Genomic DNA, 18019 nt, shown 5'->3' with positions numbered 1-18019 from the left:
AGTGTGTTGTTCAGCTTCCATGTGATACCGGACTTTCTTTGGTGGCTTTTGGTGTTGAGTTCTAATTTTATTCCCTTGTGGTCAGAGAGAATGCAAGGTATAACTTCAAAGTTTCTGAATTTGGACAAGTTTGCTTTGTGGCCTAAAATGTGGTCTATTTTAGAAAACGTTCCATGTGCTGCTGAGAAAAACGTGTATTCTGATGTTGCTGGGTGAAATGTTCGGTAGATGTCTGTTAAGTCTAGTTGATCTATGAAGCTGTTTAGATCTGCAGTTTCTCTGTTGAGTTTTTGATGAGTTGATCTATCTAGTGGGGAGAGTGGTGTGTTAAATTCCCCCAAAATTTATCTCTAATAAACCACCACATTTATCTTTAATAAACCACCAAAAATAAAAAAGTGTGCAAGTGCAGTGTGTTTCAATTGGTAAAGTGGTAACCTTGATTGAGCTAAAAAGATCAAAACAGCAGGACAGACAGACAGACAGGTAGACAGAGTGAAAGAGATAGAGAGGAAGGCAAGAACTAATGAAGGAAGGAAGGAAGGTAGGAAGAAAGGAAGGGAAATAGGGAGGGAAGGAAGGAAGGATGGAAGGAAGGAAGGAAAGAAGGAAGGAAGGAAGGATGGAAGGAAGGAAGGGAAATAGGGAGGGAAGGAAGGAAGGATGTAAGGAAGGAAGGAAGGAAGGAAGGTAGGAAGGAAGGAAAGAAGGAAGGGAAATAGGGAGGGAGCAAAGGAGGGAAGGAAAAGAGGAAAGATGTGAGGGAAAGAAGATAAAATGTAAACAAGAAAGAGAACAAATGAAGGAAATGAGGACATAAGGAAGGGAGGAAATGAGGAAAGAAAGAAAATTAGGCATCTTCAAGGAAATGACCTTGTCCATTTACATACTTCATAAACCATTACTTTACTATATAAACAGGGGAAATCAATAGACCTGAAATATGTCATCTTTACTTGGTTGGGCTTCTCAAAAGGCTTTTCCTGATCCTATACATGAAATCAGATGATTTGGAGTAACCTTATTCAAAGGATAACCTTCTATATGCACACTGGTCCTGGAATTTTAGGAAACTTCCTTGTACTTGTGAAACATGTATATACTATCATTATGGGTCCTGAAAAAAGAAACCCATATACCTTATCCACATTCACCTGTTTTTTTATTTGTAGCATAGGGACCAGAGGTATATTAACCACAGATCTTTGTTTCATAAATTTCCTAGGTGATATTGGTTGAAAAACTGTGATTTATATGGAAAAATTAGCTCGAGGCCTTTCATCTGCACAATCTGTCCCCTCACCATGGTCCAGGTCATTACCAGCCCCAGAGCCACCCAGTGGAGAAATCTCTAACCACAAATTACATGGCAAGTTCTTCCCTATCTCTTCTTGTTTTGGGTCTTGAACTCACTGATAAGCTCCTATTTGTTCCTCAATAGCATGAACAGCTCCAGTATTGAAATACATGTTGGGTATTGTCATAGGCATCAATCTAAGCATGTGGTTAGGTGGCTTCTCCTCTCCCTTAAGTTCTTCGGGATGTGATGTTTCAGAGTCTGATGGGCTGGAGCAGTAGGTACATGGCTTTCCATCTGTATAAACAGCACAAGGGAGTCCTCTACCTTCATAGCTCCAGGTTCACACACAATTCCAGCCCAGAAATCAGAGCCACTCATAGTACTCTCATTCTCTTGACCTGTTTTCTTTTTTTTTAATTGGATAGATTTCATTTCCACAATTTATATAGGTTCTATCATGACATGTGACAGCACATCTTGATCATGGGGAATGCACAGGTTGGTAAATACTGGAAAGTTCACTGAGAAGTACAAAAATTACATTGATTCCTCAATGAGCTAGAGGTATAATACAATCCAAATTTCTTTATGCTACCATACTATGAAATCATGAAAATAATGTTTATTTTCATAGATTTCTTTTATTTTTAAGAAGTCTAGTTCTGGAAAATCTAAGATTGATTCAGAGATTCTAGAATTTGGCCAGACGGATCCTTATTTTCTTCCTATTCTCATTCTGTAGTTTTTTTCTTAGGAAGAAAATACTTCTGTTCCTTCAAATACTTAGTGTATTTTCCCTCAAACCTCAACTTTTGATTAACCAATCACCTTGTATTAATGTTAGACCAAATAAGTTTTAGTGTTCACAATCTTAAGGAAATTATTTCGTACCTTGTAAGTATGTACCAGCAGCTTTCTAGGGAACAAAATAAAAAGGAAGAATCAAGATGTGTTACTTAGGTCTGTACAGAAAATAAGAAGATGTTTGGTTTCAAAAGCATTAAAGAAATTGATCATGAGAAATACTGTATGCCAATTAGAAACACATGCAAGACCATAATGGTCAGGAAATATCTAGGAATACATACATATCTAGGAATACATACATACAGGATGCTAGGATGCTATCCTGGTTTTGAAAACAATGCTCCAGATGGTGCTCCAATGTATAGCTGGACCATCGCTGGCACTGATATCTCTACTATAAATTTCACAGGCCACGAGACTGCACCTTTGGAGAACACAGCTTCCACTACAAGTCACTCATGACATGGCCTGCACAGGAACAACTCCATGTCTTTGCTCCAGTCACAATCCTGAGTATTCACGCTTCCATAGATGCAAATGTCGGTTGGATTCATGGCACAAAAGGACCAACACTCCCGAAGGCAGGAGTGTGTTGTGATTGCTGAAACCAACATGGGCATTTCTCTGATATTCCATGGAGACCAGAAAAATAGAAGTTCAGGAAACTCCCACTGCTTCAGGCATCCACAGAAAGAATCTCAGCTCATCCATGCTCTGGGAAGAACACTGCATCTCAGGGTTATCTAGAAGGAGCACAAAACCTTTTCAGCTGTTTTCTTAAAGCCTTCTGCTAGCTTCAGATCTCACTTAACCAAGATTTTTGAATCAGAATAAGTGTTTCTATAAGCAAAGAGGGAGAGGTCTTACGCTGTGTTTTCTGAGATTAGGTGGTGTAGAAAGCAGTTGATGGAATGGAAGCCAAAATCTATTTGTTCCATAAATCATCTCCTGAGCTCTGACTTTGGAAACTTTCTAGAGGAAGCAACAGCCATAGGCCGAGCACTGGTCTCTGGAAATCTAAATGTCTCTGTTAGAAATTGTGAGGGATGGCAATATGTGTGAAAATAAGAGAGCAAGCATAATTAGCTGACCTTTCTATCCAGCACTGTTTATGTTCCTTGATTTTTGTTCATCTTGCAATTACAAAAATTAAAAGCAGATCTGGGCAATGGTGTCTCATGCTATATATCTCGCACTTTACACTGCGAAGATTTTAAGATTGAAATCAACCCTAGGGAAAAATGTCTTTCAGACTATTTCCAACTAACCAGCAAAAATGCTGGACTGGAAGCCTGACTCAAGTGGTAAATTGCCAGCTCTGAGAAAAAACAAGTCACTGGGAACCAGTTACAACCCTCAGTTCAAGCCTGATAAAAGTAATCAATCAACAAATAAATTAAAGTCTTTATAATTAACCTTAACTTTAGGTATATCCAATTAAATGGTGTTTGCATACAAAAATGTACTATAAAATAATACCATTATTTTTTGTGGTAATAGAGATCTCAAAAGGTTTCATGAATGCACATGTATAACGACACACATTTATTAATCTTATACTGCATTATATAATCATAAATTTCTAAAATAGGAAAATAAACTATGACATTGGAAATTTGGGATTGTTCATACAACATATGGGGAAAAAATTTGTAACAAAGTTGTCAGTTACTTTTAAACGTTTCCTATGCTTTCTGGAGGGTGGGGGCAGAGAGATACAGGGAATAAGACACAGTGAGGAAGAAACAGAAAAACGACATAATGCACTGCATATAAATATACAAATGCAGCTGGGTGCTGCACACTCACACTTGTAATCCTTGCTACTCAGAAGGCTGAGATCTGAAGCTGGTGCTTTGAAGCCAATCAAAAACAGAAAAGTTGCCATGAGAGTCTTCTCTCTAATTAGCCAATCAAAAACTGGAAGCACTGTCCTGGCTCAAAGTGGAAAAGAGCTAATATTGAGCATAGAGAGAGCTCAGGGACTGTGCCCAGGCCAAGAACCGCACCACTGACATATATACATACATATGTTCATACATAAATGCACAATTTCTATTGGTCAACTGTACCACATTTTTCAGAGTCTACTTTCATAAAATTTATTTATTAAAATCAGTGATTTATTGTCCAAAAGTAGGAATGTTTTAAATTTTTTGTTGTTATCCAGCTTATATACAGAAGTGTTACATTTACATACATCAGGTAATAAATACATTTCCTTTCATGCAGTATCCTCTGTTCCCTCATTCTCTCCTGTTCCTTCACCCTCATCTCCACAAGGAGTTGCAATCTTCACTTTCATGAATGTCCAGTGCATTTCACTGCTGCACTTTTTCGCCCTTTTTCCTCAGATTCTGTGCCCTTCCCCCACCATCCTACATATATGCACGTGAATATACTTTACATAAAGTAAAGAATACAGAATTATGAGCACAAGATAAAACATATTAAGAAAAATGTCCTTTGCTCCCATGCCTTTGGATCTTTGGTGTTCCTTTCACTATGTATATTATTTTATCTATATATGAACAGGCAGTTGGGTATGACACCTTTGTGATTCTCTCCTAAGACTATCCTCTTTTGGTCTCACTATATGCGAGAAATTTGTCCTATCTCAGTGGATTTTAGATCACTTTTGCTGACCAGGGAAAACATGTGTCATTTGTCTCTCTGATCTGGGCTTACCACACTTAACATGATTGGTTCGAGCTCCATCCATTTCTCTGAAGATTACTTTATTTTCTTCTTCTGATGGTTGTGTAAAATTCTATTGTATATGTGCACCACATGTTTGGATCTACTCATCTATTGTGGGACATCTGGTATACCATAATTTTTTAATTTGTCAATATATAAAATGACCAGTAAAGACTTTGAAACCTGCACCAAATAATTCCTCCAAAACCAGAGTATTTAAGTGTATAACATGACACATAGATGTATAGATAAATAGAACTTGTTATGACTACTCTACTTCATTACCAAGTATTAGCACAATAATGAAAAATGTGATGATTCAACTTGAAAAAGGAGCTATTTATTTTCATTGTTGTTACTAGGACACATAAATGTCTCATGAATATAGTCAAGACAAAGAAAGCATCTTGCAGTTAATACTGGGTGCACAATCATTGCATTTAAAAGCTAACATTTCACCAAACATTTTGAAATACTACTGAAGTTTCTGTATCCTTCCTTCCTTCCTTCCTTTCTTGCCTTCTTGCTTTCTTTCTTTCATGGGCTTGAACTGTGGGCCCAGGCACTTTCCTCAGCTCAATGTAAACACTCTACCACTTGAGCCACAGCACCTCTTCCAGTTTCCTGGTGATCAATTGGAAATCAGAGTCTCATAACCTTCATGACTTTTCCTGCCCCACCTGGCTTTGAACTACAATGCTCAGATCTCAGCCTCCTGAGTGGCTAGGATTACAGTTGTGAGCCACCTTTGCCCTGTGTGCATTTCTTAAAATCATACATTTGTTTACTTTCAGCAAATATCTTGTTCAATGTCCACATATTGAAGCATCTTGATTTCTCCATTATTTTAAACACAAGAAAGTTTCCTCATAATATGTTACTCTTCTGAGTTTCTTATTTCAGAGAGGATATGGACTTGGAATCCCAACAGTGTCTTAACTAAGAGGATCCTCACAAAATGGGTTGGAAAGTTGTGAGAGATGTGGGGATTCCCACTTTGTATGTTAGTGACCGAAAACTTGGGGAAGACATTCTTTAAGAGTAGTATGGGGCAGAATGATTGTAGCTTTAATGACTAATAAAATAGTTGAGACCATTGAAAAAACATTGTTGCATGATTATTCTTTTTTTCCCTGCTTCTTGATGCCCCCTAAGGAAACAACTTTCTGGGTTAAAGGTATGGTCATGCTGAGAAGGAACTACCTGGACTAATAGCCTCTAATAGCAATGAGCCTGGTCAATGTTCTTGTGTGCTTACTGTAGTCCAAGGACGCACTCTGGAACCCGCATTTAGGTGACAGAGGCTCTCACTTGGGGCCAGTGCAGTCAAACAGAAAATCTGGTCCGGACCCCTAATTCACAACTAATGTAATTGTATGGAAAGGGAGAAAATATGTCTGTTCACAAATATGATTGTTCAGTAATACTGGTAGTACCAAATTTCTACTCAGTGTTACTGATTCTTCTACACTGCAGGATGAAACGTCACAGAGACTATTCCTTGTTCCTGGGGTACTTTGTTCCTCACTTAAGATCCAAAGATGCTTCCCCATATATCTATCTGTATCATAACATGGCTTTCTAAGGGAAAATTTGACTTGTTTTCATATGGATTTCCAAAGAATCCAGCACTTAAAACTGAAGAAAGTTTTCTTCTTTAGGGGAAAAACGACTCAGGAAAGAAGGGACATAGATTTTTCAGCTCTATTTTGCTGTATCATAAGAATGAATAAAATGTGCATGAGTGGTGCATAATTATGATGAGTTTAATCATAAATGCCTGTGAACAGACTAACTTGAATCACAAAGAACAAGGTTGCTAGAAGTGGTGAAGATAGAGGTAATTCTGGCTGAGGAAATGGGCTGAAACAAATTGGGAAAACCTAAAGAATGCTGAGGGATGTTGGAGATTTCAAGCTTTAATTTAAATTCGTTTCACTATCTGATTTGAGTATTGTTTCTTTTAAAAGAGAAGAAAAAGAAATTACAATCTGGGCACTGGGTCCTCAGGCCTGTAATCCTAGCTACTCAGGAGCCTGAGATCTGAAGATCCCTGGTTCCAAGCCAGCTGAGACAGAAAAAAATCTCTGAGACTCTTATTTACATTTAAACATTCAAAAAATGGAAGTAGAGCCATGTCTCAAAGCAATTGAGAGCAAAAGATCTCAGGGACAGTGCCCAGGCCATGAGTGTAAGCCTCATAACATCCAGAAGAAAACCAAAAAAGGAGAAAGAAAAACACATATCTGTATATTTCTTCAAATAGAGAAAAGTACCAAGTACATCACAAAACTGAGAATACTACAGATGCATAAATAATAGTGTATCATCTCAGTGACCAGAATCAGTAACCATGAGCTTGTCTCTCACTACTGGAACAAACAATGCTATATTCTCACCTTGAATCCCACCTTTATGTCCACATTTATTACAATACTTTGTACCACAAACTAAAAAGGTCCTTCTTCGCAAGAGACTAAATAATAGATAGGACCAATTGTTGATATTGATAAATTATGGAAGTGTGATTTAACATTCTGTGTTGCAGTTGATTTTTTGGAAAGGTGGCAGAACTGAACACACTTAATTTGCTGAGTCCCATTTACTGTTGAAAAAATAAGGAATCAAAATCCACATAAGGCTAAGACCTTGAAGTGCCTATGTGCATGTATACATAGAACTATGTGATTCTTATCCTACGGAGTAAAAAGATTGGCACTTGCTCAGAAAATGGAGTTCCAAGTACTAACCATTCTGTATTAATTTCATAAACTCCGAGAGTCCTTGAGAAAGAAATGAAAGTGGCCTAATCTCTATCTCAATAACTAGTTCTCACAGGTTGGAACTTAAGGACGAATAAGACAGATCTGAAGAAGTGAGACACTCTAATTACAGAAACCTAGTCTGTAGTTCAATTTTCCATTTTTAAAAAATACAATTTTATTGTTACTATTAAGGTGTTGTACAGAAGGGTTACCATTTCATAAGTCAGGTAATGAGTACATTTCTTTCTTGGACAATATCACCCCTTCCTTCACTTTTCCATCCTGTACCTGTTCTCAAGTTATACTTTCTCACTTTTGTATCTAGAATAAATAAATGACAATTAAGCTGCTACAACTTTTGAGGCAATCAATGTAGTAATTGTGGAGGGAGAACAAAAGTTGTACTTCAGGGACTGAAACTTTACAGAGTTTCCTCCTCCCTGTCTGGGAGACAAGTGTGAAAACTGAAGTGTCAGTGCTAGTTTCTGAGCGCTCTAGAGACACTGAGGGTACAAATATGACTTGGGAAGCCTCCCTTGGCCAGAAGGACTAAGCTAGAGTTTGTCTTCACCACAGCTAACATGGTGAGTAGATTTAACAGCTTCTTATTTTACTACAAAATATGTGCTACAAAAATATCCCTCAGAAACTTGAATGTTAACCTCTTTGCTTAAATCAGGGAGTTAATGACAAGGCTTGAGGGAGCTCACATGAATTTTATTCTAGTAGTAGTTAGCAATAGGCAACCATCTTATTTTTATTTGAGAAAATGTCCAGGTGTGGGCATTCATTTGCCTCAACTACTGGATGCTCATTCTAGACAGGGATTTATCCACTTAGCCTATTGTCAAGTCTGTCTTTTTTTAAATTGGGTTTGCCAAGACAATGTAGGCAAGTGGTCACTATTCCTTATACAGGTATTCCTCACTTCCAGCCCCTCTTCCCAAAAATCACTCAAAAATCATTGATTATAATTTTTACATTCTTATATTTTAAGATTTGGTGGTAATAGTTGCTCTTTGCCTTTGATTCTTGTTGCATCTTTCATTATATGCTTCATATTTACAGTGGGTTATTCCCATGAGTCACTTTTATAGGCAAAATTGCTCCAAACGTTAGGAGAAGGATTGAAAGGCAATAACTACAACCATAAAGCTAGCTGGTACCAAAGCTGAATATAAACCTTTATGAAGACCATGTTGTGAGAGACCTTCAGGACAAATTAAGTTAAAGCAATCCTGTAGTATTTATAAGGAAAGGAAAAGGAAAGGCTGACAGAAAAACATTCCAAAACATGCAAACGTTCCATGGATTAATGCAAATAACTTCATTTATTTTATTTCATAAAAACTATTAGTCGTTTTACATAATTTCTAAGTAGCAAATGAAATTAGAGCTCTTAGATGTGAAAGATTAAATCCTATCTAGGCTTGAAGAGGAAAAGTGAACTTGGTCTGATGGGGAACTTGCAACTTTATAGCAAAGTGACACAGATAAAGCAGCTTGCAAAGTCAGTTGAGATCATTCTTACTTCTCAGGTCACACAGGAACTGTAAAATGCCACCATTTGAATGACACCCTATTTGAGTTTGACCATTTCAAACAAATAATGCCCCCAATGGACTTAACTACACACAGTCAACGTTAGGTATTGCTAAAAAAAAAAAAAACCAACTCTCTGCTTAAAACAGCACACAATACCTAGGTAATCCCCTTCCCCTGAACTACCTTGATAAATATCAACAAAAGCAGAAATGATTCAGGCTTCTCTCAGGTGTCCTGATGAGCACAAAATGAGAATATAATCCTCTCCTAATGACCCTCAGGCACTAATAAGAGTTCTTTTAGGGCACCCCTCCTACCTTGTGCAGAGGGGGTCTGACACTGACATTTGATGACCAGAACTCGATAGGCTGATTCAGTTTTCATTGCTATATCATAGCTGAAAAGGTAACACAGTTTGACCTAATATTGTGGACCCAAAATCCACTGAATATTTGTCAGCAGTGAAAACCTTAAAATCATTTGAGGAAACACAAAAACTGTTAAGGTATAGGCATCAAAGTTAAACTTTGAAGCAAAATGTAAGTAGGCCAGGCATATTTAACAAAACAAGAGCTACTGTTGAAGTTATTGAAAGGCATTGAAATGTTTTAACAATAGTCTTTCAGAACTTTGGGGGAGTGGCATGAATCAAGGTGTCTAGAACAGTGTGTGGGGAATACGCTAGGTAGAAAATTTTTTTTAAAAAACAAACAGTAAAGGTCTAGTTAATGGACTTGGAAGTTCAATCTGTCACTCTGACTTGGATATGTTAAATTTGCAGGCTTTAATGAAGTAGATAGGTTTTTGCTATTATAAACTCAATCATACATAGAAAAGTTTAGATTGGTAAACAATTTTCAAGAAGGATACAGTGAAACATTTCTACACAGTGTCATGTAGAACAAAATAGAATCCTTTGGACAAAAGATAAACCAATCATAGAACTTGACTGTGTTTTACACTGCAAAATATGTGATTTTTTTGCAGATGGCTATTGTCATTACTAACAGTTTCTTAAATATGGTTTTGGCTGGATCCAAGATTCTCTGCCTATAAAGTACGCTATGTCTTTGAGTTTTTTCAAGGCAACCATCTTCCTTTCTATATCTGGACTTGGCATTGTAGGGAACACCTTTATACTTTTGAATTATATGCACATGTTTAAAGGTTCCAAGAAGAAATCTGTACACATTGTATTCATCCACTTGGCTTTTACTAACATCATAATGTTTCTTTCAAAAGTGATACCAACAACAGTACAGCCTTTGGCATGGAGAACTTCTTAGAGGATATAGGTTGTGTGATGTCTGCTTACCTAGAGAGAGTGACTCGAGGACTTTCCATCTGCACCAGCAGTCTCCTCACCCTGGTCCAGGCCATCACCATCAGCCCAAGACACTCTGTGTGGAGAAAGCTAAAGCTTCAATTTGTATGGCACATCCTTCTCCTATTGCTGTTCTTTTGGATTCTCAATTCCTTGATAAGCATGAACTTACTATTCCACATAAAAAATATCAGCAGTATGAACATATCACAACCTAGTGTAAGTGACACCTATTGCTATTTTGTACCAGACAATTTGATAATGAAATGGATTTTTCTTATCCTCATGGTCTTAAGGGATGCTGTGTTTCAGGGTATCATGAGTGTGGCCAGTGGTTACATGGTATTTCTTCTCCACAAGCACCACCAGCGTGTTCTCTACCTGCAGAACTCCAATTTTCTCTACAAAACTTCTCCTGAGGTGAAAGCTGCTCACAGTGTTCTCCTTCTCATGCTTTTTTTTCTTTTCTTTCATTGGACAGAATGTGCTTTTTCTGTACTTTTAAGTTCCTTCTTAGAGAGTAATTCCATGATGCAAAATATTCATGCATTTCTGAAAGTTGGTTATGTAATTCTCAGTCCCTTTATACTGATTTCCAGAGATGGAAACCTGGCTCAATGTTAGCATAGAATACCCATTTATGAAAGTTCCATATCATGGATTTTATTGCTGACATAGATTTCATGTTTTCTATTTTTTTTTGTTTGGTTTGTGGGACTGAAATAGAATCTGGCCCTCTTTTGAAAGAAATTAGGTTAGTGGGGTCATAATCAATAGAATTTCATCACAGGTTTCTAGATTTTTTGTGAATTCAATGCGTGTTAAACAAATAAATGAAAATGAAACAAATATAAATTTGTCTAAAGATATCACTGACTAGTGCTCTTACACTGCTCAATGAGCAGTCTGTCTTTAGTAACTGACAAAACAGCTGGGATTGATTATTGTGGTGAAGCACTTTGTGTTTTCAAAAATAAGTTTATTGTTACTATTAATGTGCTTAAAGAGGAATTCGCATTTCATAAGTGAGGTGATGAGTACATTTCTTTTTTTTGAACAATATCACCCCTTCTTTTACTTTCTACAAGTTTCCCCCTCTCATACCTTCTCACAGGTTTTTTTTGTTCTTTTTTGGAATGAAAAAATACTTGTATGGAATGCATAGTTATCATTATAATATATTATGGCAACCATTTGTGGGGGGGTAGGGATGCCATTCCTAGGGCTTGAACACAAGTACCTGGGTGCTGTCCTACGCTTTTGTGCTCATGTCTAGTGCTGTACCACTTGAGCCCTAGTTCCACTTTCAGTTTTTTCATGTTTAGTTGGATATATGAGTCTCACAGACATTAATACCCAGGTTGGCTTTAAACTACCACCCTTAGAACTCAGACTACTACTGAGTGTGATCCACTTCAGGTGTGAGCCACTGGTGCTCAGCTCTCAAAAGTCACTTTTTAAAAAAGTCATGTTTAAGAATACATAACTTGTTTCACTCATCACATATCCATAATAGAAAATATTGGCACTGATGGACACAGATTTAGAGTCCAATATTAATTTTTTTTTGGGTCTGGTCGTGGGGCCTGAACTCTGGGCCAGGCCGCTGTCCCTCAGCTCTTCAGCTCAAGGCTCTACCACTTGAGTCACAGCACCACTTCCGGCTTTTTTTTTCTTTTTGCTTATGTGGTGCTGAGGAATCGAACCCAGGGCCTCATGCATGCAAAACAAGCACTTTACCACTGAGCCACCTTCCCAGCCCATGAGCCACCTTCCCAGCCCCAGTATTAAATAGTAAAAATACTTTTTATTACTTCTGTAATACTTATTTTGCTAAATTTTCTGCCGTTTTTATACTTGAAGTCTTTTGTTTGGGAAAATGTCGGGATTGAGGCCAGCTGTTGACATGTATCTTCCTCACACACCAGCACTCAAATGCCCAACACTCTTCACTCCATTGTTAAGAATGCCTCATCTACATGTTTTTTTCTGTCTCTGTATCTATTTGTGTGTTTGGCTTGCATTATACCCACACAAAATTGGTGTTAGTAACATTATCATGTCATACTCTGTGATGTTTGAGGGTTTATGGTGTGATTGGAGATGTGCAGTATGGTGTTTATCTTAGTTTCAGAGTTTTCCTGTGACAGGCTTTTCTTCATCTATGCTACAGGAAATAAGGTCAAATAATAGGTCCCCAACTAGGTCCCCATTATCATTCCAAAAGGAAGGAATAGGAATCCCTGAAGAGAAATTAGAATTGACAGCAAATTCTGAATCATGAAGAAGAGATGGTTAGCACTAAAGAAAGTCTCTAAATGGATAAGGTGCTATTTTGTGACGGTAACAAAAATTACTGAAAAAGAGTATGACACTTCCTTAAATGAGTTTTATTACATTTTCTTCCAGATATTAGAGTTGAGATTAGGAAGCCAGAGCTCTGGTGGCTCATGCCTGTAATCCTAGCTACTCAGGAGGCTGAGATCTGAGGATCACAGTTCAAAGCCAGGCAAAGCAGGAAAGCCTATGAGACTCTTACCTCTGAGAAACCACTCAGAGGTATGGCTCAACTGGTAGAGCACTAGCCTTCAGCTGAAGAGCTGAGGGACAGCGCCCAATCCCACAGTTCAAGCCCCACAACCAAAAAAAAAAAAAAAGGAGTTAAGATTAGGAAACATAAGTCACTTCTACAGTCATAAATTCTAATGCTAAGACATAGAGAAGACAGAGAAAAATGTGAGTTAAATTGTTACACATAGCCAGGCTCTAGTGGCTCACACTTGTAATGCTAGCTACTCAAGAGACCTAGATTGAGAAGTCTCTGGTCTGAGGTCAGACAGGAAAAAAGTTATCAAGATCCTATTTCAACCATGTGGGACATGTCATAATACAAGCCACCTTGAAGGTATAAGTGGAAGCATCAGGGTGCAAGGGCCAGGTTCTTTTCTTTTGTTCTCATTACCTGATTTATGTAACTGTAACCCCTGCGTACATCACCTTTACAATATCCATTAAATAAAAAAATCAAATATAGCAGCTTCTCTTACAATGATGATGGTAATCACAATCATAACCATGGTACCCAAGTAAAAACAAAAGACTATCTAGGGTAGAACAATGGTTGGGTAGAGAGGAAAAAGGAAGGATACTGAGGAGTGAAGGGGAGTGAAGGATGTCACACAGACATAGGCTAATATGTATTGAGAAAGGGGGAGAAATAAAAGCCAGTGAGGCAGAAAACAATTCCCCAACACCATGATGATGGGAGGAGAAACCAGGTAGGAATGAGAACCAAATGGGCAGAGTGAGCTGGATAGAAGTACGCAGTGTGCATGTATGGAATCACCACAATGAAATCCCTTGGTATTATGAATATATGCTCATTCAAAAATAAAACAAAAATTTTAAACTTCATATATTTCTAAGTTAGTACAGTGAAATAGCTTGGTTATGCTAATTTTCTTACTTCCTCTCAGAATAAATTCTTTATTAGTCTGAATGTTGAGATCGTAAGTTACATTTTAATGCTTTTGAATAACAGTTTTGTCCCACAGTTTTTTTTATTGGATGTAGGTGTAATATAGTGTTTTAGCTTTAAAGGGCAAACTGCTCCAAAATGATGCAGAATGGAGAAAGAAAGAAGGAAAAAGAAAGAAAGAAAGAGAGAAAGGAAGGAAGGAAGGAAGAAGGAAGGAAGGAAAGATAAGAAAGAGAGAATGAGAGGAAGGAAGGAAGGTAGGAAGGTAGGAAAGAAGGGAGGGAAGGATGAAGGGAAAGAGGGAGGGAAAAGAGGGAGGGAGCCAAAATAGGAGGAAGGGAGGAAGAAAGGGAGAGAGGAAAGGAATAGAGAAAAGAGAGAGACAGAAAAACACAGAGATTGGTTCTGGACTTTCATAAGGAAAAACCACTGTTTTGCACAAGGGCAGCAGGCACGGATTAGTAGTAAAGCCTCTGTTAGCAAACATGAGACCCCAAGTTCAAACCACAAAATATCCAAAACAAAAAACATTTAAAAAATCATGGATATTAGACAAAACTCCATTGTCTAACAGACACCCCACACCTACATTAAACGAAGCCCTCCTCTTAGTGATAGTTCACAGTAATGCAAAAATAACAAATTGAAAATCTGGAAATGAAAACTTCAACAACTTTAGTAACAAGGAGTAAGGATATAGATTTCAGTACTGTCACTCAAATTAACCTAAAAGACATGTGTGGAATATTTTATCATAAAGACCCACAAGACACATGTTTCTAAGCAGCTTATAGAATGTTATCAAAATAAACAAAATTTATGGCATACAGCCAGTCATCACAGATACAAAAAAAACTATATCATATCATATTTATCAGCACTGGAGTTTTATGTCAGAGCCTCACATTTGTTTGGCAGGCCTTCCATCACTGAAGCCATATCTCAGCCCTTTTTTATTTTTATTTTTATATAAAAGCTTTCATTCCTTATCTTCCCTCCCCTCCCCACCCCGCCTTGTGAGCTAGCTTCAGATAGCCATCCTTTTACATATGGCCACCCACTTAACTGTGAGTGCACACCTGCAGCACAAACCCCAGTTTGCTTAATGAGATTGACACTCACTAAAATTTGCCTAGGAAATCCTACCTCCCTTTTTCAAAAGTCTTCCTCTCAAGTATCTAGGACCATAGGTATGAGCTGCTGGATTTCATCAGACTGCAATAGAGTATACCTGGAATTCAGCAGCAAGAGAAATATGCAAAAGCATGCAGAAGAAATAACACATTTTTGAATGATCAGTGAATCATTGAAGGAAGCAGAAAATGATTAAATCAAATAGAAATGAAATCACAAATGTATAGAAAATCTCACTCATGCCCATAAGTGAAAATTGTCAATAAAATACTTGAAAAACAGCATGTCAAAAAGCTCATAGAGAGAGGAAAATAGAAGGGGTGAGGTGGTTGGATTTGTTCCAAGTGCACTCTGCACAAGAATGGAAATATCACATAACTTCCTTGTATTACATATAAACGGTAGCTCATATATGAATTTTGTATACCATACAGTGTGATCAAACTGGTTTCATTCTAGTGAAGGAAAGATTTTTCAAACATATGGAATCATAAACATAATGTACCACATAAACAGAATAATGGATAAAAACACATAATCATCTCAATAAATACAGAAAAACTCCTCCAATGAAATTTATTGTCTTTACATGATAAAATCTGTGACAAAACAGGAATGGAAAGGATGTACTGTGACATAATAATGATTGCATATAATATACCTATAGCTAATATTTGACTAAGTGTAGAAAACTGTCAAGAGTGAGACAAATATGTCTGTTCTCTCTGTACTTATTCAATATCATCAATAATCATGCTAAGAAAGGGAAGGAAAACAATATCACTCACAGTAGCACACCCAAATACCTGGGAATAAATTGAAGGGGGTGAAAGTCTCATATAATTTTAACTACACAACCATGTGGGAAGAACTTGAAGAAGACAATAGAAGATGAAGACTTTCCATGCTCATGGATTGGCAGTCGTCATATGGAGGGAATGATTATATTACTGAAACTAATCTACATTTACTGCAATCCACATCCAAACATCAGTGTCATTTTTCATAGAAATAGAAAACTCAGTCTTAAAAGTCACGTGGCATTCACAACAGAACTCAAATAGAACAAACCTGAGGACCAACAGCAATGCTGACTTAGAATTGGACTACTAACACTGAATAGGAAAAAAAGCTTGGTAATGGCACAAACAGACATGCAGACAAACAATGAGATGGGAACAATGTTGAGAAATGTACCCATAGACCTAGATTTGCCTGGTTTTTGACAAAAGACCCTAAAACCTATGTTGGAGAAGACAGTCTTTTTAACACTTTGTTCCAGGACAACTGGTTATCCACAGGTGTGAGTTTGAAATTAGACCTCTGTCCTTCACCTTGTACAAAGGCTATTTAAAAATAAAAGCCCAAGTCTTTCCATTTCCTAACAAATGGGGCAATGCCATTCTTTCTGATGGAGGCATAGAATTCCATTGTGTATAGATACCACATTTTCTTCATCCATTCATCTACTGAAGGGCATCTGGGTTGGCTCCATATCTTAGCTATGGTGAATAATGCTGCAACAAACATAGCTGTGCTGGTAAATTATATTAAGTGAAGTAAGCCAGGCCAAAAGAAACAGGTCTAATGGTTTCCCTTATTTGCAATAACTAGTATATGTCTGAGACAAGCAGAAACGGTCAGATAAGTTGTTAAGCAAAATGAACCCAAGATAAGGATTCAAATGGTTTTTCTTTCTTGTGATGGTTTCTAACATATTAATAAGATGATTTCTTTGTTGCTTTGTATGTCCCTCCCCCATGGTATAACTCCTCTTTCACTGTATTTGATGTTGGTATAATTTGTGAAAGGGAAGGGAAAAAACAAATTGCTTAAATAGGGATTCAGGTGCTCCCATTGCAACAATGAGATGTACAAGTCGTTATATCAAAAACAACCTTTACAACTTTGGCCCTTGTGGCAGGGAGTAGGGGGCTTTGGAGGGGGGGACGATGGGAAGGGATGGGAAGGGGAAACAAAGGAGGAGGAGGCAACAATGCTTGATAAGAAATGTATTTATCACCTTGCTCATGCAATTGTAACCTTGCTGGACGGTATTTTCACAATAAAAAAAATAACAAAGAAGAAAATAAAAATAAAATCCCTGTCGGGAGCTGGCGGCTCATATTCTAGTCCTAGCTACTCAGGACACTGAGATCTGAGGATCACAGTTCAAAGCCGGACTGGGCAGGAAAGTCCATGAGACTCTTATCTCTAATAAGCCACTACAAAACTGGAAGGGACGCTGTGGCTTAAGCAGTAGAGCACTCTACTTGAGCTGAAGAGCACAGGAACAGCGCCCAATCCCAGAGTTCAAGCCTCACTACAGATGAAAAATACATACATACATACATACATACATACATACATACATACATACATACATATATGACCTTGGTGAGACATTTAAACTTTGAAAATTGAACAGCAAAAGCTTAAAAGATATATGAAAGTCAATGACTTCATGAACCGGATTCTAGAAGCACAGATAATAAGCACAAGAATTTCCTAATTGATCACAGCAAATTAAAAAAAAAACATATGTAATAGATAATTTCAAGTATCGGTTAATGTCTTTTTTTGCTTATCTCCAGACCGCTAGATATCTAGTATATATGAATCCAAAAATCTAAATGTTAAAAATCAAATAGTCTAACTTTTAGGCAAATAAATGGACAGCATAAAAAACAACAAATGGCAACTATACACATGAAAAATGTTCAACATCTTGAGTTGTAAAAGAAATGCATGTCATAAATATACAGAGATTCTATTTCACCATAGTATGAATCACTATTACCATGAAAACAAACAATAAATGCTGATGAGCATGCAGGAAAAAAAGATTCTGCATAGTTTGTTGGTGGGAATGTGAATTAGTATAATCACTAAAGAAATCATTATGGAGATTACTCAAAAAACTAAAATCAGGGCTCAGAAGGTGGCTCAGTGGTAGACTGCTTGCC

General features: G+C 37.4%; 1 protein-coding gene and 1 pseudogene across 1 annotated transcript; both read left to right on the top strand.

Annotated features, from left to right (window-relative positions):
• The window catches only part of LOC105996945, a 4319-nt pseudogene extending 2602 nt beyond the window's left edge, over positions 1-1717 (top strand).
• Positions 1718-10181: 8464 nt separating this feature from the next.
• LOC105997029 (vomeronasal type-1 receptor 3-like) lies at positions 10182-11219 on the top strand. The gene is given in 2 exon segments (XM_013031304.1): positions 10182-10374; positions 10377-11219. Coding segments are annotated over 2 exon segments (882 nt in total). The 3' UTR covers positions 11066-11219.
• The last annotated feature ends 6800 nt before the right edge of the window (positions 11220-18019 follow it).

This window comes from Dipodomys ordii, unplaced genomic scaffold (genome assembly GCF_000151885.1).
Source record: "Dipodomys ordii isolate 6190 unplaced genomic scaffold, Dord_2.0 Scaffold138, whole genome shotgun sequence".
NCBI classification, from domain to species: Eukaryota; Metazoa; Chordata; class Mammalia; order Rodentia; family Heteromyidae; genus Dipodomys; species Dipodomys ordii.
This window is presented reverse-complemented; position numbering and strand designations above follow the sequence as displayed.